Genomic DNA, 24,081 nt, shown 5'->3' with positions numbered 1-24,081 from the left:
GTATATTTAAGCACAATTTCAAAATGTATGGCAGTAAGAAACAAAACAGTCTGTACAAAAGACGTACTCGCTCTCTCAGACATACAAACACACAAACAACTGGGAGATATACAAACATGACATACAATTGCCTTTGTACTTTTCTGACGTTTTAAAAACGTACTAAAACAAAAAATAACACTTTTAATATATAACATTGTATTTACAAGTATTTCACATATGACACTATGTAGTTAAGAGCCCCCCACAGGTGTCTGTATTTGACAAAATGTTCAACATAAATAATTAAACAGCATATTTTCCCCATCACACAATTACAGTATAAATTCTACAGTAGCACAGCTGACTACCACAGTCAGTTGTTAAATACAAAAATACCACCACTTCCGACGCAAGTCGGTAGTAAATTTCTAGCTGCTGCGCTATAACGACGTACACTGAAGCAAAATCGGCTCACATTCAAAACGGTGGGCGGGATTGGTCCTTGACGCCAAATTGTTTGCGCAAAGGCAAAACATCGTACGGTGGGCGGGGGATATGTTTGTTAAAACATTTGCAAACAATTAGGATGGTCCGGAGTGTCACATTAAAAACATTTGCTCCATATTTCATACATATCGTTTCTCTTCAATGAAAACTTAAAAACGAAAATGCGCTAAATTCGTTGATCGCAAAAATTTTGCATTTGCGTGAATAAAACCTTAATGAGTTGTGTAAATGCTATCATCTCTACAGTCATAGCAGGTACTAAATGAACTATGACCACCTTTCGAGTATATTGCAGGTAATAACTAACAGGTAACTAGTTAGAGAAGAGCAGATATGGATAAGCATAACCAATAACAAGCAAAATTTAAACCAGTATCTTCAGAGTGGGGCAGACATTTCTTCTCAACGAAGAAACTATTCGTAGAGGATGATCAACTAAAATCTGAAGGTAATCTGTTTGGTACAGTAGAGGTTTCGAAAATTTGATCGTAAACATAAATGTGATCTTTTACACTAACCAGAGAGAACTCTAAATCATACTTTAAACATTTAATTGCGTCCGTGCTTATCAATCGAGTATCCATTTTCCACCAACAAAGCTAATGTGAACTTCACAGCTTTATTTTCTAAATAAAATGCTTTAAAGATCCGGCAAACATGGATCTGAAAGAAGAACAGCTGCCTGATGCATATTTAACGATACAAACGCCAGCCGTTTTACGTACTACACGTAGCCTTGCAATAAACAGCGATTAGCCAAAGCGACGCACCGAACGGTTTTAGAGGCAAACAGCTGTGAAATTTGGCAGCGAGACACATCTTCTCCATGGCTCATTTTCAACGCAGCTGGTGGCCTGTTCGTTTCGCTAAATTTAGAGAGAACTGTAACCTTAGCATGGAAACTTTATCAAGTAAGGAAAGTACTTTACGAAAGTCTAAAGTACTTTACGATAGCGCCAGGGTAAAAACTAATGAAATGTGTACCGTTAAAAGCTTTTAGTTTGACAATTAAAAAAAAACTGTTAACGATTTTTAACTTATGTTTTAAACGTAAACGTTAAAACAATTACAGTCACAGTCAGGAAAAGGGAAGAGAATGGGCAGAGCACCTGTTGCTTTCAAGTCCACTGTTAAATCCCCCAAAACAAATAAATTAAACAAAAAACGTGCTGTCGTTAGTTGCAAGAGTTAATTCTGACATTGACTGTGTCTCATTTCAGCTTTTGGCACAAAAGCAAAAGCAAGTTTCTGTCTCTAACCCAAATAATTAACATTATTAACAGTACCTACTCATCAGTAACCTGATACTTTGTTTCTTTTTTTAAACGAAAAATCCCCTTAAGTCATTGTTTGTCGCTGTAAAGTGCAATAGTGCTTTTTCGTCTGTATTCTAGTTTGCAGGCGGTCATGTCCGCTGCCTTCCAGCTGAGCGCAGATCTCACTGGCAGTAGTTGTAAATCACAGATGAACCTCGGAAACGCTTAAGGATGGTGGTTCATTCTTCCTTTTCTCTTTTAGGCTCAGTCTCGCACGGCTACATCTTATTTTTCGGCATTGTCTTCGCAGACGAAACGGTACTGGCTCTGCAAACAAACAAAATGGACATCAAGTGATTCACCTGTGCTATAAATAAACATTAACACAGTGAGATTAGCTGCTCTGACGCAATTTTTGAAACACTTTTTTTGTACCAGTCCACCGGGAAAAAAAAATGGTTGGAACCAAAGTTGCGAAGCCTGCAATGCCGAATTTTTAATATTTATTAACTTAATCAACTAAATTGTTCCTGAAGCTCTTGGTAGAAATACAAATTGTTTTTGAGAAAAAGCATCTGCCATAAATTTTACGAGGTGTCTAATTCGTACAAATTCATACAACCTCACTCGTACAAATTCGTAAGATCTCTATTTAATTGTCATCTCTATTTATTACTTAATAAACGTAACGTTAGAGAATCATTCAATGCAATTCAATTAACTGGTTTGACCAACCCAATCTCACGGCAATTGGTACATTTTTGACAAGGTGGCTAATTAGAGTGAGGTGATACAAATGAAATTTGTGCAAAAAAAAAAAAAAAAACGTGTCAAACGTGTTTTACAAGGTGGCAAATTTGTAGAAATTCATACGAAGTACCACACCTAACCCCGCCCCTAAATTTAACCATCAAAGAAATCGACGGAATCAATCCAGCAGGAAACAATTATTTGTTGGATTAACAAAACATTGCAAAGTTTTTTTGAGCATTGAATCTTCAATATTTACAAACTTCATCTTAGACACTTTATAGCAACTAAATTGTTCCTGTAACTCATGGTAAAACTATAAATTGTTTTGCGAAAAAAACATTTTCCATAAATGCGTATCTGTATTTAATATGTACTAAACGTACAGTACTGTGCAAAAGTCTTAGGCCACTAGTATTTTCATCAGCCAAAAAATGGTTTAAAGTCAGTTAAAGTCAACCCAATCTAGTGTGTCAGTTCATAAATTTTTGATTACATTTCCAAACATTCATTTTGCCATTAATTTTAATAATTGTGAGAAAATTTTTAAAAGTGTTTGCACAAGGTCTGACAATTTGTGAGTGCTCTGCACAGAGATCTGATCTCATCATCATCCAGTCTGTCCGGAATGAAATGAAGAAACAGAACAAACTGTTGCCACAGTTCTTCTGGATTTACTCTGTTTCAGTTTGTTCTGTGTCTTCATGTCATTCCAGAGACAGACTGGATGATGGTGAGATCAGATGTCTGTGTGGAGCACTGGCTGTTGTCAGACTCCTTGTGCAAACAAAAATCTCACAAGATTATTATAATTAAATGGCAAAAAGAATGTTTGGAAATGTAAACCGATATTTTTTACTGACACACTACAGCAAAAGATAGAAATAACTATTTTTTAGCTGGTGAAAATACACAATACTGTAACATTAGCAGATCATTAAATAAAATTCAATTAACTGGTTTGACCAAACCCAATCTCATGGCAGTTTGTACATTTTTGACAAGGCGGCTAATTTGTAGGACCTCACTCGTGCGAATTCATACGATTTGTGAATAATCGTACAGATTTTACAAGGTGGAAAATTCGTGCGAAGAACCACACCTAATTTAAGACACTTAATAGCAAGTAAATTGTTCCTGTAGCTCATGGTAAAACTATAATTACTAATTAACCAAACCTTGCGAAATCTTTGATATCTACAAACTTCGTCTGAGATATGTAATAGCAACTAAATCATTCCTGTAGCTCATTGCAAAACTATAAATTGCCTTTGAGAAAAAGCATTTTACATAAAAGCATATTTGTATTTACTACATACTAAACGTAACATTAGCGGATCATTAAATAAAATTCAATTAACAGGTTTGACCAAACTCGATCTCACTGTAATTCATACATTTTTGACAAGGTGGCTAATTCGTACAAATTCATACAAACTCACACAAATTCTTACGATTTGTGAAAATATGTATTTTATGAGGTGTCAAATTCGTAGGAATTCACACGAAGGACCACACCCAACCCCGCCCCCAAACTTACCAGTCAAAGAAATCGTACAAGTAAGGTTGTACGAATTTGTAAAATATATACGAATTGGTTGTAAGATAGTGCCGATTTCTGTTTGCATTAATCCATCGCTATATATTGTTATTAGAAAAAGCTTCTGCGATAAATCCACATCTACTTACTAAATGTAACAGTACTTGTCAATCAAACAGTCTCTTCCTGTCTAAGTGGGCGGTTCTTACTACTCACAGGAGTCTGGATCATCATGGCACGCTGGTCTCTCATGGTTCTGACGATGTCTAAGGGATACACCGACTGACCGCTTTCTATCAAACACATCGCTGTCTCCATGGTGATAAGCACCCCGGTGCGACCAATCCCAGCACTGAAAGAAAAAAGGGTGGAGTCAATACACATTTTACTCACCATTATGTGTTTTTTAGCTTGTTGGATGTCGATGATTCTCTCGGGACATTTTTTAGACCTGACCTGCAATGAACCACCACAGGTTCTGGTGTGTCGGCTCTTTTGCTGCGTACTTGACTGACAAAGTTTAGGAAGTCAGACGAATCATCTGGAACGCCGTGATCGGGCCACGCCAAGTACTGCATCTGACAAATCTGCCTTTCTTCTTTACTCTGTATAAATATCCAAACAGATGTTAGCACCAAAATGCATTTATACTAAAAATAAAAAACTATTAAAGTGATACGTCACCTCCAGGTGTGTAAGCGTCAGATCTCGGAGCAGGTACGCCGAGTTTCCTTCTTCCGACACACAAGCAACCTGAAAGCCTCCGTAGGTGCCACTTGCCGAAACGTTAGGCCAGTACTGATGACATTTCACCTAAAGTCAAGATATATCATATACAGCAAAAATCACTGACGTAATTCAGAACACAATCCTGTGTAGACAAAAGCAAAGGATTGGGAGACTCTGGAACAAAATAGTCCAAGAATTCATTGGTTAATATTTAGGCCCCACTCCCAGGGTCTTGGTTATGACAGCAGAAAGGAAAAACTGTTTATTCATTTTTGCATTTTAATTATAGAAATAAATAAAACAATTATATCAGCATATTAAAGATGAAAAAGATTAATAACTTTATTCTTAAAAATGCAAAAAAAATAAATAAATAAATAAATGCATAGTAATGAATCTGACACATAAGATCAGTAAATTAATTTATTTGTAACTTATTATTTATTAAATGTGTTCAAATCAACAACTGTTGATGTTGACAACTTAATACAAATCAATACATAAAACTACAAAACATAAAAACTAAATATTTTTGATTTCTTTATATATTTATATTTATATATACTTTATATTTCTTTATAAAATTATATACAATAATTTTATATACATTTTATATTTATATATACTTTTTTATATTTAAATCTGTTAGAAATTTACAGATTTTCCTATTATTTTGAAATATTATTAATTAAAATGAATGTACAGTTACTAAATAAATCTACTCATAACTTTTAATTACAAAAAATATTATTACATTAATAATAATAATAATAATAATAATAATAAATAATACTACTACTCTCTCTCTCTCTCTATATATATATATATATATATATATATATATATATATATATATATATATATATATATATATATATATACACACACACACACAAACTTTTTTTTAAATATTATTAGTTACATAATAATAAACACTTATTTCAACCACCATTATATGTATGAATAATTTTTATTAAATAAAAGGTTTAATATATATATATATATATATATATATATATATATATATACATATATATATATATATATATATATATATATATATATATATATATATACACACACACACACACATGAAAATGTAATTATATATTTATACCCTCCTACTTGCATGTAATTTATTTGTAATTTATTATATTAATTTATATATATTAATTTAAAAACTTACTAAATGCATTAAAATTAGTACTTTTCATTCAATTACATTTTTCTAAAAAAAAAAAAAAAAAAAATGTATACAAATATATTCATACCCCCACATTCACATAATTTATTTTTCATTTATTATATTAATTTATAACGTTTTGAAACTTATTAAATGTATTAAACAAAATCACTAATTGTTGATTATGATTTTTTATAGTAAATATATGATAACATAACATATAAATATTTTTATATTTATAGATATATATATATATATATAAAATAAATTAACACATTTCTACCACCATTGTGTGTGTGAACTAATTCATTCAATTAAATTTTTACCAAAAATAAATAAATAAATAAATAAATAATTTATTCACTCCCTTCCCCCAGTTATGTTATTTATTTGGAATCTATTATATTAATTTATAACATTTTATAACTTATTAAATGCATTCAACAAATTCACCAGTTGTAGATTTGGACTTTTTATAGTTATTATATGAAAATATAATATATAAAAACTAATTAAAAAAACAAAAAGTTGAATAAGTAGACACTATTTTTTACCACCATTGTGTGTGAATAATTTTCACTTAATGACATTTCTAAAAAACACATTCATACCCTGCCACGTTCAACTTGTGTTGTGAGCATGACCACTAGGGCGGCGCTCTGTTCCCACACCATCTGCCAGAAGTCAGAGCAGGTACCAGGAAGAGGCCCTTGACAGGCGATATACCGCTTTACTTCACCTTTACCCGGGATCTCCATCTGAAAACACACCAGTATACACAGACTACCATTATCTAAGAACAAAACATTGCCAGAATAACTTCAGTGATGAATGCTTACATTAATGAAATTTGCATTGATATAGTCATCTGTCCCCTTCAACACAACTCGAGTGGTGTCATCTGCGTCACAAAATAAACCGTTACGAACATCCAGCTAATCATGAAAACATTTCAGAGTCCAATACAAACACAAGCTGTGTGTACTCACATGGTGAAATGTCCCGGTAGCGGTTTTTGGAGACGTTCTGCGGCAATCTGGCGCATGACATGGACATCCCAGGACGCTTCCTGTATAGTTGCTGTAAGAAAGTAAACGTTTCAGGAAACAAAACAAAATTTCCGCCTAGGTTAAAACAAAAATAAATCGACTAATTTGAACTTGTTTACTGGATGTCACTGTGCAATATTAGCATGCTTCATTGCCGTAACTATTGTTATCATTATCACTGGTAATAAACAAGCTAAATTAAGCTTGCGGTTAGTACAAGTTCGTGACATAGAAACAGCAAGCTCTGCAAACAGGAAGCAATTGAGACAGCCTAAAAAGAGCAACAGGAAATTATGCGAGTAAAATGTAATGCTGCCGACAACTCAGTGCAATATAAGATTTCTAAATGAAGATAGCTAAAACTATTTAATTTATGACATTTATATTTAAATACATTTATTTATATAAATAACTATAAATAAATATTTGCATAATTTGTTTAATTATCTATTATTTCTTAAAATATTATTTGTTAAGTAAAATGGATCTAGTGACTAAATACATAAAAAGATTATAATAAATATATAACATATCAAATAAACACTTTATTTCATATAAAATAATTTTACAGTGATTTTGATCGACTACATAGAATTTTATAATTTATAAAAATCAATATATGAAAATATAATACATAACAAAATACTTAAAATTTGCATGATTATTAATTACAATAATACAACAAATATATAGTAAATTCAAATAAACACTTTTTGTTTAGAATATATGCAACAATACATGTCATTTATCTGTAATTATGAATATTATTAAATATAATATAATATAATATATATATATATATATATATATATATATATATATATATATATATATATATATGTTATATTAATGTTATAATAATCACCATTGTTAAAATGAACTATTTATAGTTAATATATGAAAATATAATATATAAAAACTAAATATGTTTGCATAATTTCTGTTGAATTATTTCTTAAAATATTATTTGGTAAATTAAAATGCATCTACAGTGACTAAATACATATAAATACTAAATACATATATCAAATTAAACGCTTTACATAATATAAAAATAACTCTGATTTTGATTGACTGTTTATGGTTTATAAAAATCAATATGTAATCATATATTTATACCCTCCCACTTTCATGCAATTTATTTGTAATTTATTATATTAATTTATGACATTTTAAAACTTATTAAATGTATTAAAATGAGTATTTTTCATTCACTTACATTTAAAAAAAATTATTCATACCCCCCACATTCATGTAATTTATTTCTCATTTAATATATTAATTTTATATATATATATATATATATATATATATATATATATATATATTTTTTTTTTTTTTTTTAATGTTTACTAAATTAACAATTTTTTTGTTAATAATTTTTATTCAATTACAATTTTAAATTTCAAATAAATAAATAAATAAATAAATTATTCACTCCAATCCCACACATACGCAATTTATTTGGAATTTATTATATTAATTTATGACCTTTTATATACAACACAACAAAAATATCAATATACTATATATTTGTTGTATAAAAATATCATAAATAAAAACAAAATACTTTAAAATTTGAATGATTTCTGTATAATTGTCTACTATTTCTTAAACATTATTTGTTAAATAAAATTGATATCTTAATATTGGATCTACGGTGCCTAAATAAATAATAATAATAATAATAATAATATTTTATACACACATATATATATATATATATATATATATATATATATATAAAATAAAAGTATAATACTAAATATAAAATAATAAAAATAATATTAAATGTTATATATGTTGACATTTATTAAATGTGTGAACTACTTAGTTTATAAATATCAATATATAAAAACTAAATATTTTTTCAAATTTGTATAATTTCATATAGAATTTAATAATAAATTTTAGCTAAATATCTATATATATCATATACATATCTATCTATCTATCTATAATAATTGATTAGCATATGTTAGCTAACTTACATCAAACTGCGCAAGTACGGTACCGCTGGAGAGCCCATCTCTCAGCAGCTGTATGGAGGATCTCAAACTTTCGGCCTCTGAGTGGATCTGCTCCAGACCGGCCATCTCTGGAATATACTGGAAATCCGGCTCCAGATCCAACTTCTCCTGCTCCTCGTCCACGTCATAGATGGCTGAAGAAAAGGAAGAAAAGAAAGTAAGTGCATATTAGAATTCACATATAATTTAAACTGCTAAAATTCTAATTTGGAACTCCGTCCGGTCGGATCGTACCATTGGGCCTGACGAGCAGGATGAGCTCTCCTGATTGGTCCTCACAGCTGGCCTTAATTAGCATAACCACGTCATCGTGAGTGTGCTCTGAGATATCACGACCGTTAATCAGCACCACTTGGTCGCCCTCGTTGAGGCGCGGCATACACATATCAGCCTGACAGAGGTCAAAGGTCACAGGTGATAGGTTAGGGCTATAGAAAACACGGCGAGTAGTCGAAAATTAACATTTAATTAGTTCTGTTTAAATAAGCTGAATTTCATATCTTTGAGAGTTCAATATTACTGTCTGAAGGAATGAGATCATAAATCATTCATCACTGGGCTGAGCTGCTGTTTCCTGCTGTTAAGGGCCTCCGGACTTTAATGAGCCTCATGTCACCTGACACAATCATCATATGATCTGTGTATGAACTTACTGGAGTTCCTGGAGCCACACGAGATACTATGATGGGCATCCTCTGATCAGCGCCACCCTGTGGATGAAAAAGAGATTTATTAACACATAATAATCCATATATCTCAAACACATGCTATTAGAACAAGAAAATAGATAACTAGACAGTTTGATATTTTGTTTCATATTAAATCAAAATATTTGAATAAATAATATTGTTAAATAACATCATATAAACTTATATGTACTATTTATACATATTTAATATATATATATATATATATATATTAATTATTGTGGTTATTACATAAAACTTTAAATAAAAACACATTTCATAAAATTAGTAGTGTGTGTAGTGTATTTTAAATACAGTGTAATAATATAAAGAATCAAAAACTGAAAGTATTATATTTTATATTATTACATTTTTTAAAATAAGTATACAGTTAAGTTTGTCAAATACGAAAAAAAAATTATATAAAATATTATTCATATTTACTGATTTTATTATCATTTTTATAATTACTGTTATTATTTAATACATACATAAATTATAATTTGTTGTATTTATTTATACATATTTAAAAAATATTATTGTGGTAATTATCATTATTATGCACATTTTAATTACAATGTAATAATAGAAAGAATACAAAACAAAAGTATTATATTTTAAATTATACTTTTTGAAAACATTGAAAAGATGATTTTTTTAACGATTTATGATATTTGATTTTAGCTTCTAAAAAGTGTAATCGTAGTTAAACAACCAAAAACACACCTTAACGTTAAATCCAAATCTCCCGTTTTCATCCGGCCTCATTTTAATCAAAACAAGATTGTCATGAGGCACGGCTCCATTCTGTGGAAAAAACAAATATGTATCAAATGATGAATGAGAGGTGAACAAACACAAGTAGTGTGTGTACAGTAGGTTTGTAAGGCATTGTTTTCCTCACCATGCTCTTTCCTGATGCCACAGGTACGTTGTATAGTTCGCTGAGGTGCTCATCCAGCTCGTGCTGAGACTGGGACCTGCCATTGTGGGTCAGGGGGTCTTTTCTGGACTGTTTTGGGGGCAGAGCCGGCGGCTGCTCGTCTGTCGTCACATCAGGAGACCTGAAAAACATTCATTAAAAAAAATGAATTAATGAATACACCACAGATTGCATTTGTGGGTGCTGTAGCTTAGAGGTCAGGGCTGCAAGATAAATCAAATAAATACATGAAAACGCACATTTATTAAAGTGAATAAATAAACAAATAGTCTGGAACATACACTCATGTAAAAGTCTATGTATGATTTGTTTGAAGGAGTATTTGTGTAAGTGTTCAGCGCCATCTATCGCATTTTTAGGGAAACAATTATCACAGGTCTTCTAATGTCATGTTAAGATCATTTAATATAGATTAGAAATAGACTGTGTAACCTACAAATAAATAATTACAGATTTACAATTTTAATAATATAATTTTTAATGATTCACCCATTTAAATCTGTCAATAAGTAAGGCAAATAAAAATAAGGCAATAAAATATGATACATTTAATGTAGGTGTTAGAAAGAATAGCCTGTTAAAAATCCAGTATGCAAATAAATGCAAAAATAAGTACTAATCTCAATTCAGTATGCAATTACGACAATCATTAAAATTAAACCCAAAATATATAATTGATATAAAAGAAATAGATTTTGTCAGTGCTGACTATTTAAAATTAAAATAGAATTAATTTAAAATTTAATTGAATATTAAATGTATTGAAGAATTAACTTTAATACTGCTGTCAAATGATTAATCGTAATTAATCACATCCAAACAAAAAAAAAAACAGGAAACTTTAAAGTTTAAATTAAGTTCAGTTTTTAGAAATGTCTAGTTATGCTTGGCTCTAAAATATTTGATAATTTATAGTGCTGTCAAATAATTAACCGTGATTAAATCGCATCCAAAAAAAACAAAACAAAAAAAAAACAGGAAACTTTAAAGTTGAAATTAATTTTTTATCTTTAGAAATGTGTAGCTACGCTTGGCTCTAAAATATTCAATACTTGAATACTTGCTGTCAAACGATTAATTGTGCTTAATCGCATCCAATATTAAAAACAGGAAACTTTAGTTTAAATTAAGGACATTTTTTTTTTTTTTTTTAGAAATGTCTAGTTACGCTTGACTCTAAAATATTTGATACTTCATAGTGCTGTCAAATGATTAATCGTGATTAATCATCCAAAATAATTAAAAAACTTTAAAGTTTAAATTCATTTTCATTTTTAGAAATGTGTAGCTACGCTTGGCTCTAAAATATTCAATACTTAATTGTGCTGTCAAACGATTAATCGCATCAAAACAAAAAACAAACAAACAAACAGGAAACTTTAAAGTGTAAATTAAGTCAATTTTTTCTTTTTTTTTTTTTTTTTTTTTTAGAAATGTCTAGCTATGCTTGGCTCTAAAATATTTGATACCTTAACAGTGCTGTCAAATGATTAAATCACGATTAATCGCATCCAATATTAAAAAACAGGAAACTGTACAGTTTACATTAAGTACTTAAATGTCTACTTATGCTTGGCTCTAAAATATTTGATATGATATAGTGCTGTCAAACGATTAATCGTGATTAATCGCATCCAAAAGAAAAAAAAAAAAAAAAACAGGAAACTTTAAAGTTTAAATTAAGTTACATTTTTAGAAATGTCTAGTTATGCTTGCCTCTAAAATATTTGTTATTTTAAAGTGCTGTCAAACGATTAATAGCGATTAATTGCATCCAAAATTTAAAAAAAATAAATAAATAAAAAACTTTAAAAAGTTTAAATTAAGTTTACTTTTTAAAAATGTATAGTTAAGCTTGACTAAAATATTTGATACTTTATAGTGCTGTCAAATGATTAATCGCATGCAAAATAAATGTTTTTGTTTATATTACATATGTCTCTGTACTGTGTATATTTATTATGTATATACAAAAACGTAATTAATTTAAACTTTAAAGTTTCCTGTTTTTTTCCCCTTGAGCATAGGAACCTTGCCAGGGATAAACTGAACTGTAAAGCATCCAAGGATCATGTGTAAGATAATCTGATTCCCTCATAACCGATTCCAGACTTTTCATAAAATGCCGTAGCCTAGGCAACAACGATGATTTATGGTCTGTAAGTAAGTAGCAGGAGGCATGAGCAGCACTGTATATCTGCTGGGTGTTTAGCGAAGATTTCCAACAATTCATCAAAGCTCAGCGTATTTGCATAGCAGGCGGAGAGTATTAAGACCCGGGACTGTTGCTCAGAGAGAAGCCATGTCACACACACACACACTCACACACACAGTGTCTCATTATGAATGCTCAGATTTCAAGCATGAAAGCCCCTCTGCTCTGCAGTCTACAGACAGCGCTTAGCGCCCCGGCCTCCAGGACATTTACATAATAAAAACAAACGAGGCTAAAAAAATTCGCTGTTCGAACGAAGACCAGGATTGTTTGGACTGTCAGGCTGAAGGGAGAGATATCCGATTTGTCTTTTGTGTTGTTTAACTGTGGGTTGTGACAGCTGAATGTGTCGAGTCGAAAAAATGCTGAATGGCGTAAAATTGTTTGCATAAACCAGACGAAATGAATGAAGTTTAGCTTACAGTTTGCCTGATCCACTTAACATACAAACTTAGACTTAACGAACACTCAAACCTTAGTTTTTTTGCATGACAACTAATCAATTAAATTAATGAAAACGAATACTGAAAATATATTGTAACTAATATCATTATCGATTAACTTAGCTTTTTTAGCAAGCATAAAATAAACTAAACAAATCATGTAAACACGATAATTTACATAAGAATGGTTTTACGAATTATTAACTAAAGGGCTGCAAAAAATAGGTGAACATAAATAAATAATAATGAAAACTACCAATAAATGTTACTTTTTAAAACATTTTTAATAATAAAATAAAACATTTTAAGTGCAAACTACACATTTATGCAGTAAAAGTTTCTTTGAATGATTAACTAAACTAGAGGACTGCAATAATTAATTAGGTGATCAAATTTTACTACAGATAAACTGTAAAATCGTAAACTAAACTAAAACTTTATGCAGTACTTTAAACTTGATAGTTTGCGCAAACGTTTTTGCGAATGATTAACTAAACTACAGGACTGCAATAACTAGGTGATCAAATAAAATAAGATTGAAATTGCCAATAAATGTCACTATTGACATATTGAAACATTTTCACACCAACTATAAACTTACGATTTTATTTGCGCAAACGTTTTTTCGGATAATTAACTAAACTACAAGATTACAATAACTAAGTAATGCAAATAAAAAATATATATATAATGCAAATTACCAAAAAACGTGACTGAACGACTGATTACAACGGGATCTATGTGCTTTAACACAGTGTAGTAGTGTTACATTAGTGTTAGCTGCTAGTTTAAAAGAATACTCCCGCTTCTAGACTAGACGGTGTATCATTTCCTTAGCAAACCACACTGACAAAAAAGCGTTGAAATTTAACTGAACATAAATATATAAATCAGGACAGCACTAAAATAGTAACCATTCTGAAAATTCTACAATCTTTTCACTCTTATTTTGCCTCTGTCCCAACTTTTTTTGGAGTGTGTTGCATACTTATAAAAATAAACAAACAAACAAACAAACAAACAAAATAAAAATAAATAAACAAATGTGTTTATATTCACAAAATACATTTAAGTTGGTCAGTGGAAACTTTGGAAATCTTTTTTCTTTGTACTTTTGTCAATTAAATAAAAGTTAAATAGAATTAACAAATCACAGATTTTGTAATTTCACAAAACGTCCCAAATTTATAGAGTTAGGGTTTTACTTAGTTTTTGTAATCAAACTTTGAAATATACTATGAAATATAGTAAAGTATAAAGTAAAGTAGGGTTCACATTTCTTCAATTTGCATGTGTAAATGTGGTATTTACCAACCAAAATAACAATGTCCACTATGTCAGAAAAAAGGGAATTCAATATATTCCCAAAAAACATGGTATTTTCTAAAACTAAGGAATAAATATTAATTTGCACTGAAAGCTAATTAAAAACACCCAAACATATCACATCAGTAAAAAGGGTGTTCAAGAGTCCAGGAATGGAAGAACAAACTAAAATCTCTTCTGTAAAAATGTCCCTGTGGATGTTCTAAACAGGAATTTTTATTCAGTCTTTTTAAATTTGAGGCAACAAGATATATCCGCATCTCAACAACACTGAAGCTGTAGCAATGAAAACCACCAACATGCTTAAAAACTCTGTAAAATAAATGTTATTACACTTATTTTTAAATAATTTATTGTAAAAATTTATTTGATGGAGGAGGTGAGGGACCTGGAAAATGGGTAGGGGTTGAGAACCACTGCATTAAGTAATATATTAATATACAGTATTTCTGACGTCAAGTTAAACCTAAATTTTATTGACGGGTTGCTGTGAAGACCTTCAGGGTCTTTATTATATGACAATAGTTTTCCGCATAAGAAATGGTAAAATGCTCATGAAGTGACTCTCAGAGCAGTTCTAGAGATTATGCTCATGTGTTCATGTACTCATATATTGAGGCGGCAGATGCTGAAAACAGCGAGCGTCACATGTATGCGTGTAGTAAACAAAATTGCGCATCTGCGCCATTCACTAACACAGACACGTAGAAATACAACTCTTACTAAAACGCATTCTTAAAGTATCAGTACTAGTAAAATGCGGAATCGTATCGTTTTTAAAAGCAGGGTATTGCGATACGTTTTATAGTACATTAAAAAGTAACACGTTTTTATGGAAGGCTACAAAAACAAAGCAATAAACTCTTTAAGAAACTTAAAGAAAACCACTTAAATGTAACATTAATATTTTAAACCTGTTTCACACAACAGTGTGTACATTTACATTTTTTACCGTTTCCCAATTTGACGCATTGTACAAGAAGAAAATGCTGGGAATAAAATGAGCCTTTTTAGTTAATTTAAACAAAAATCGAAATAGTTGTTAGCAGTACTAAAAGTAGCAAACGCCTACACTGAAAGAATCACATATTTGCATACTGAATTGTGATTGCAAGTAATTTCTTCCAATTACTTGCATGCTGAATTTTGATCAGGCTATTCTTGCTTACATCTAAAGAATTGTGAACTGAACTGTGAATCGTCTACCACATTTCACCTTGCAAGCTCAGCCATTTCTTTTCACAATCAGGTCAAAAAGAGATAAGAAGCAAGACTTCTCATTTAAGACTCTAATCTTTATGTAGAACATGAGAACTCCACATCAAAGTGCAAATGACGCACACGACGAATCGAAAGTGAACTGGACAGCCTAGATTTGGAAATTCTGACATTGCGAAATGAGATGGCACGATCTGAGAAAGGAAATGCGTGGCCACAGCTTATTCCAATGGAAAGTGGTGCTGGGTTCTATCAGTTGTGCCACCGTAACACTGAACTGTGCCCACCGCGAAGGCTGAGAGCAATTTCCCCTAGTTCAATCGCTCGCCGTTTCTCAAGCTGAAATGTGTGTGAAAACAGTCTCAAACCACGAACGTGTCATTTCATCAGAGGTGTGTGGTCACACGATATTAAACCTCAGGTTGCCAACGAGAGTGTGCGTCTACTGCTTGGTGCTAAAATAAGAACAACATTTCACAGCGGAAACTTTGATGACTCAAAGTGTGTCAGTCCAGCCCTTGTGTGCTGAAAACATATCACTGGGAAAATCAAAATCTAGAATCTTGAAAAGAAATATTACAATTGCTCATCTGCACAAGACAACTAATAAATATATAAGCAAACTAAAATAGAGTGTGGATGTCAAACAGACGAGTTTTAGCCTCATAATCACTTTGTTTAGCAGCTGCACTGGGGAAAACATTCATGTGGTTTATCTTCACAATAAGCTGCACACATTGCCAAACATCATGGTAACCACTAAGGCCAAAAAAAACCCAATGTGTTAAAGCATTGTTCAAAATGAGAAAAGGTATATGATAAAGTATACGTTGAAAGTTTGTGATAAAAAGATGTATGTCTTACGTAAACAAACTACAAATATACACCTTAAATTCAAATTGCAACAGTTTATGCAAACTGCAAACGCTTTTGCGAACTAAATTTTAGGGCTGCATATATTAAGCAATAAAATAGCAAAAATTGAAAATTTTGAAATTGAAATCTGAAAATGAATGGTAATTATTCTTACACTTACATTGTAACATTCAGATTTTGTATGTAATTGATTATACAATTTGTTTTTTTTTACAAACAATTAACAAAAACTTAAGGCTGCAAATACTAAACAATAAAATAGTAAATAAAAGAAAACCACTGAAAATGAATGTAAATATTAATTGCTTTTAGACTTACATTGCAACATTTAGACTTATGTAATCATTTATGCATTTTTTTAATGAATGAAAAAAAAAATAGGGCTGCAAATAGTAGGCAATAAAATAAAAAAAAAAAAATTGAAAATTTGAATGTAAACTGAAATCTGAAAATGAATTGTAATAATTTTACACTTGCATTGTAACATTTAGATTTTGTATGTAATTGTTTATGTAGTTTATTTATTTATTTTTTACTAATAATTAACAAGGTTGGCTGCTAATACTAAACAATAAAATGAAGAAAAAAAGAGAAAACCACTGAAAATGTATGTAAATATTGACTGTTTTTACACTTACATTGTAACATTTAGATTTTGTATATAACCGTTTATGCAAATTCCTTTTCTTACGAATAATTAAAATTACGGCTGCAAATAATAAACAATAAAAAGGGGAAAAAAGGAAAGACCACTGAAAATAAATGTAAATATTGACTGTTTTTACACTTACATTGTAACATTTAGATTTTGTATGCAACTGTTTAAGCAATTTTCTTTTTATGAATAATTAAAAAGTTAGGGGTGAAAAAAGGGAAAACCACTGAAAATCAATGTAAATATTGTTTGTTTTTACAGTTACATTGTAACATTTATATTTTAAACCTTTTTTGCATAAAAAGTATGGTATATATTTACTTTTTTTATTTACAACCTTATTTACAATTTTGCACATTGTACAAAAAAAAGATACTTAAATGTAAACTATAAACTTACGATTTAAACTAAATGCAACAGTTTGCGTAAACTTCTTTATTTTTAAATTAGCAATTGTTTTAATTAATCATTTAAAAAATAATAGCAATAAATCAAGTGATTTATCTAAATAATTTAAATTGATCAATTTTATGGTAAGAATGTTTTGCATTCAAAAATACTACAAATCTAGCAGTTATGTCATTGTCATATTCGCATACTGAATTGTGATCGTTGTGAACTCTTCTAGTTTGTGATAATGAGCACAGGTTTGCTTTTATTAACAAAAAGTTCCAAACTCACGGTGTCGAGTCCAGGCTGATGCTGTTGGCCTGCGTGGAGGATGCAGACTTGTGATTGGTGAACGTCTGGCATGGCGAGTCATCAATCACGTGATCGACCAGATGACCAATGGAGGACGGCCTGACCCGCGCCCCGTCTGTGGTAAACACCGAGTTACTGCTGAGGAAAGGAAGAAATTAAAAAAATAACCCACAGCACGGATGAACTTGCATACGTTGGTACATTCGTGAGTGTGTGTTAACTCACTGATCGGGCGAGTCTGGTGGAGAACGATTCGGCAGACTCTGAGTCTCCAGCCGGTCATCCGAGAGGGAATTCCTGCTGACAGTCTCCCAGTCCAAACCGCTCATCAGTCTCCTGACCAGTGGCTTGCTCGGTGACCTGGAAACACATTCGATTCACAACAGATCCATCAACCAGAACCACAAGAAACAACGTACAATGTAAAATTAGATTTGAATTTTTTGCATTTGTAAAAATTAGAATCGCTACTGCTGTGAAATTACTTAGCATTTACATAATCCAAACATGCCACATTTGACGTAACTAAAAATATCGTCTTTTTTGTAATCTTTTTCGAATCTTCTGTTAACTTAAGGTACTCGTTAAGAAACCATACAAGATTATTGTAGCTGCATTACACAAACACTAGTTTACAAACAATTTCCTTTAGTACACATGCTACTTCTGAAAACTTTTGCCCAGAAACATTCCTCAAAAGTGAAGAAGAAATCTTATTTGTTTTCATACAAAAAACTCTATGTTAACTCAATGTCTGATATTTTTCAGAATTTACGCAACCCAACACAGCACATTTTATACAATGTTATTTTGTTTTGTTTTATACTGTTAAACCAACAAACTAACACACTTTTCTTTTACTACATCTAAAAACCCTGAACTTTTTCTAACAAAGTGTCCTGAAAAATTCCTCAAAATTAAAGAAAGACATCTTACAGGACTTTGTTCACTTGTTCGTACACATGCTACTTACGAAAACTTTGTTTACAGACAATTTCTTTTTACAATGTTCGTACACATGCTACTTCGTAAAAAGAAATTGTTTGTAAACCAAGTTTTCAGATGTTCGTACACATACTACTTATGAAAATATTGTTTACAATTTCTTTTTACGATGTTCGTACACGTTACTTATGAAAATTTTGTTTACAATTTCTTTTTACGATGTTCATACACGTTGCTTATGAAAATTTAGTTTACAAACAATTTCTTTTTATGAAGTTCGTACACATGCTACTTCTGAAAAGTTTGTTTACAAACTATTTCTTTTTACGATGTTCGTACATGTTACTTATGAAAATTTAGTTTACAATTTCTTTTTACGATGTTTGTACACATGCTACTTCTGAAAATTGTATTTACAATTTCTTTTTACGATATTCGTACACTTTACTTATGAAAATTTAGTTTACAATTTCTTTTTACGATATTCGTACACTTTACTTATGAAAATTTAGTTTACAATTTCTTTTTACGATATTCGTACACGTTACTTATGAAAATTTAGTTTACAATTTCTTTTTACGATGTTCATACACGTTGCTTATGAAAATTTAGTTTACAAACAATTTCTTTTTATGAAGTTCGTACACATGCTACTTCTGAAAAGTTTGTTTACAAACTATTTCTTTTTACGATGTTCATACATTATTTATGAAAATTTAGTTTACAATTTCTTTTTACGATGTTTGTACACGTGCTACTTCTGAAAATTTTGTTTACAAACAATTTCTTTTTACAATGTTTGTACACGTTACTTATAAAAATTTAGTTTACAATTTCTTTTTGTGATGTTCGTACATTTGACTTCTGAAAATTTAGTTTACAAACAATTTCTTTTTATGAAGTACGTACACATGCTACTTCTGAAAATTTAGTTTACAAACAATTCCTTTTTACAATGTTCGTACACGTTATGAAAATTTCGTTTACAAAATTTCTTTTTACGATGTTCATACATGTTACTTATGAAAATTTAGTTTACAAACAATTTCTTTTTATGAAGTACGTACACATGCTACTTCTGAAAATTTAGTTTACAAACAATTCCTTTTTACAATGTTCGTACACGTTATGAAAATTTTGTTTACAAAATTTCTTTTTACGATGTTCATACATGTTACTTATGAAAATTTAGTTTACAAACAATTTCTTTTTATGAAGTACATACACATGCTACTTCTGAAAATTTAGTTTACAAACAATTCCTTTTTACAATGTTCGTACACGTTATGAAAATTTCGTTTACAAACAATTTCTTTTTACGATGTTCATACATGTTACTTATGAAAATTTAGTTTACAATTTCTTTTTACGATGTTTGTACACATGCTACTTCTGAAAATTTTGTTTACAATTTCTTTTTACGATATTCGTACACGTTACTTATGAAAATTTAGTTTACAAACAATTTCTTTTGACGATGTTTGTACACATGCTACTTCTGAAAATTTTGTTTACAAAATTTCTTTTTACGATGTTCGTACATGTTACTTATGAAAATGTAGTTTACAAACAATTTCTTTTTACAATGTTTGTACACGAGCTACTTCTGAAAACTTTTGCTCAGAAACATTCCTCAAAAGTGAAGAAGAAATCTTATTGGTTTTAATACAAGTATTTTAAAATAAGAAACTCTCAATTTTAACCCAATCGCCGATATTTTTCAGAATTACGCAACCCAACACGGCACATTTTACAGAACGTTTTTTTGTTGTTGTTTTACACTGTCAAACCAACAAACTAACTTCTACTGACTACGTCTAAAAACCTTGAACATTTTCTAAAAACGTTTCCTGAAACATTTCTTAATAGAGAAGAAAGACACCTTACTGGATTTTGTACACTTCGTAAATACTATGAAAACCGTTTGTGTTTAAACTCATTCTGTGAAATTTCTTAGCATTTACATAAACTAACAAACACATTTTTACACATTACGATGTTTTTTCACCAAAAAACCCATCAAAAATAATTAGAATTACAACAATATTATTTTACAAACACGGTTACAAGATTCACAAACATGCTACTCCTAAAAACCATAAATATCAAACAAACTTTATCATAAAAACAAAGCATCCGAACACTAGTTTACAAAGAAATTACTCTTTTCTGTTACCCTAAACCTTTTTATGTAACCATAGTAGATAGTAAAGTAGATGGTGAACACTAGTTTACAAACAATGTCCTTTTACGATGTTGGTACACATGGTATTTCTAAAAACTTCTGCCCTGAAATATTCCTCAAAAGTGAAAAAAAAAAAATCTTATTGGTTTTCATACAAATATTTGGAAAAAAAAAAACTTTAAATTTTAACTCATTCTCCGATATTTTTTAGAATTAACACAAAAACATGGCACATTTTACACAACTTTTTCGTTTCATATAGTCAGTCAAACAAGCATGTTTAAACACATGGTACTTCTAAGAATCTTGAACGTTTTCTAACAATGTGCCCTGAAGCATTCCTCACAAGTGAAGAAACACCTTACTGGATTTCAAAAGTAGAAATACTATTAAAAAAAGTTCCTGTCTCACCTGATTTTGCGATGTTTCTTAGCGTTTACATCAACCAATGTGAAAGTAATGTAAATGTAAAAAGCAAATGAAAATGAAAATATCAGAAACAAGTGATACACTAACAATAGTTCACTCCTTCCTGTTGCGATGTTCGTACACATGCTGCTCTTAAAAACCACAAATATCTACTTTGAAATATTTCTCAAAAGCATTTTGTGAAACTTCACACGATTATCGTACACTTCAAAGAGAAAGGTCAGCAGAGTTAAAAAGAAATACCTCCTAGAAGTATGATGAACCATAAACCGTAGTTTAACTTTCAGCCTCAGCATCTTCGAAGCAAGTGTCTGAGTGTATTTTCACAAACATGTGCATGACATGTGCACGCCCTTCACAGCCGTGCACTACACAGCCCTGCTTGTGCTTCCTGTGTTTGGGTGTCATTCTGAGAACATCTGACCACACAGTGACACATACGCACAGATACACACTGACACTTAACACCACAAGGATCAAGATGGGTGGGAGTTCTCCCATAATGCAACACACCCAAACACGTACACACACACATCAGCACATACTGACAAATATAACAGATATAACCACAAAAAAACATCCACATCATTGTCTATAGTGGTGAACCAGTGTTATTAAAGTTAACTAGAACCATAACCATAAAAATTTATTTTTGTTATGTAGGTAAATGTAAAACATTAACTGAAATACAAAATAAAATATAAAAATATATAAATAACAAAATAAAAAGTTTACCATCTAGTTGCTCATGCAACATTTCTACTTTTTATTTAGATTAACTTCGATATCCTGAAGTAAATATTAAAAAAACAAAAACGTTAAAACTGGAAAAAAAAAAGGCGACTGTAGACATTTAAAAAAAAAAAAAGGACAAAAACACACAAAAATTATTACAATTAAATCTGAAATGCAAAAGGAAAACATGAAAATAAAAAACAATCCAAGATATTAATAAAAGCTCCCAAACATACCACGTAACTTTTTTTTACTTCCAAACCGTTACATAACGCATATTGCTTGCACAGAGTTCCCCCGCTTATTGGTTATTAAAAAATGTGTTACCTTGCAAAAACTCTGTTCTTGTTGCCTCTTTCTTCCGTACTGTACAGACTGCGCCTCTGTCCTCCCACTGCAAAAAAGCCAGAACACAGTGTCACTGCCGGCTCTCAAAACTCCATTTGCACAAGACTCAGGAGAGATAACGGCAACAGATGACAAAATGACTTACAGTCGCAACCAAAACTTAAGAAACAACCAATAAACCGCTAATAGGGTAGGTGACGTAGCTTAAATGTTTATTTTTCACCTTTTTGTTAAAATCCATATTGATATTTTGATATGTATGCATTGGCAGATGAAAAGCATTTTATACAAGCAAAACTACTTACTACTTATTTTATTTAACATACTTACTAACTTTACTTACTTAACATACTTTACTATTTTTTCTTGCTTAACATATATTACTTAAAATACTTTAACTTTACTTACTTAACATATTTACTAACTAGTTCTATGATTTTTTCTTAACAATTTACTAACATTACTACTTATACATGGCTTAAAATACATGACTAACTTTACTTATACTTGAATTTTTCTTACTTAACATACATTACTTAAAATACACTACTAACTTCAGTAAGTTCTTACTTAACATTCATTACTTAAAATACTTTACTAACTTTACTTAACATACTTCACTAATTTTTCTTTACTTAACATATTTTACAAACTAACTTTACTTACTTAACATACTTTACTAACATTACCTAACACATTTTCTAATGTTACTTAACATACTTTACCTACTTAACATACTTTACTAATTTTCCTTACTTAACATCTTTCGGTTAAAATACTTTACTAACTTTACCTAACATACTTTACTAATTTTTCATAATTAACATACATTATTTAAAATACTATTTTTTTTTACTTAACATACTTTTACTTAACATACTTCACTTACTTAACATATTTTACAAACTAACTTTTACTTACAAACTAACTTTTACTTAACATACTTTACTAACATTAACTAACACACTTTCTAACTTTACCTAACATTCTTTAGTTAGTAAAACTTTACTAACCTCACTTACTTAACATACTTTTTTTTTACTTAACATACATTATTTACTTAACATACTTTACTTACTTAACATTTTACAAACTAACTTTACTTAGCATACTTCACCCACTTAACATACTTTACTAATTTTTCTTACTAACATACATTACTGAAAATACTTTACTAACTTTACTTACTTAACATGCTTTATTAACTTTTCTTACTTAACATACATTATTTACTTAACATACTTTACTTACTTGACATATTTTACAAACTAACTTCACTTACTTAAAGGAGAAGTCCACTTCCAAAACAAAGATTTACATATAATGTACTCACCCCATTGTCATGCAAG

At 30.2% G+C, this 24,081-nt stretch overlaps 1 protein-coding gene across 1 annotated transcript in view; it reads right to left on the bottom strand.

The window, feature by feature from the left end:
- Positions 1-2,030: 2,030 nt before the first annotated feature.
- ptpn4b (protein tyrosine phosphatase non-receptor type 4b) overlaps positions 2,031-24,081 on the bottom strand; it is a 46,599-nt gene continuing 24,548 nt past the window's right edge. Inside the window, 16 exon segments of the mRNA XM_051094450.1 lie at positions 2,031-2,072; positions 4,252-4,387; positions 4,492-4,640; positions 4,720-4,848; positions 6,559-6,705; positions 6,787-6,848; positions 6,937-7,027; positions 8,988-9,160; positions 9,261-9,417; positions 9,680-9,736; positions 10,439-10,519; positions 10,617-10,776; positions 18,070-18,228; positions 18,316-18,450; positions 22,712-22,744; positions 22,746-22,778. Coding sequence (XP_050950407.1) covers positions 2,031-2,072; positions 4,252-4,387; positions 4,492-4,640; positions 4,720-4,848; positions 6,559-6,705; positions 6,787-6,848; positions 6,937-7,027; positions 8,988-9,160; positions 9,261-9,417; positions 9,680-9,736; positions 10,439-10,519; positions 10,617-10,776; positions 18,070-18,228; positions 18,316-18,450; positions 22,712-22,744; positions 22,746-22,778 — 1,744 coding nt within the window.

Source organism: Labeo rohita, chromosome 22 (genome assembly GCF_022985175.1).
Source record: "Labeo rohita strain BAU-BD-2019 chromosome 22, IGBB_LRoh.1.0, whole genome shotgun sequence".
NCBI lineage: Eukaryota > Metazoa > Chordata > Actinopteri > Cypriniformes > Cyprinidae > Labeo > Labeo rohita.
This window is presented reverse-complemented; position numbering and strand designations above follow the sequence as displayed.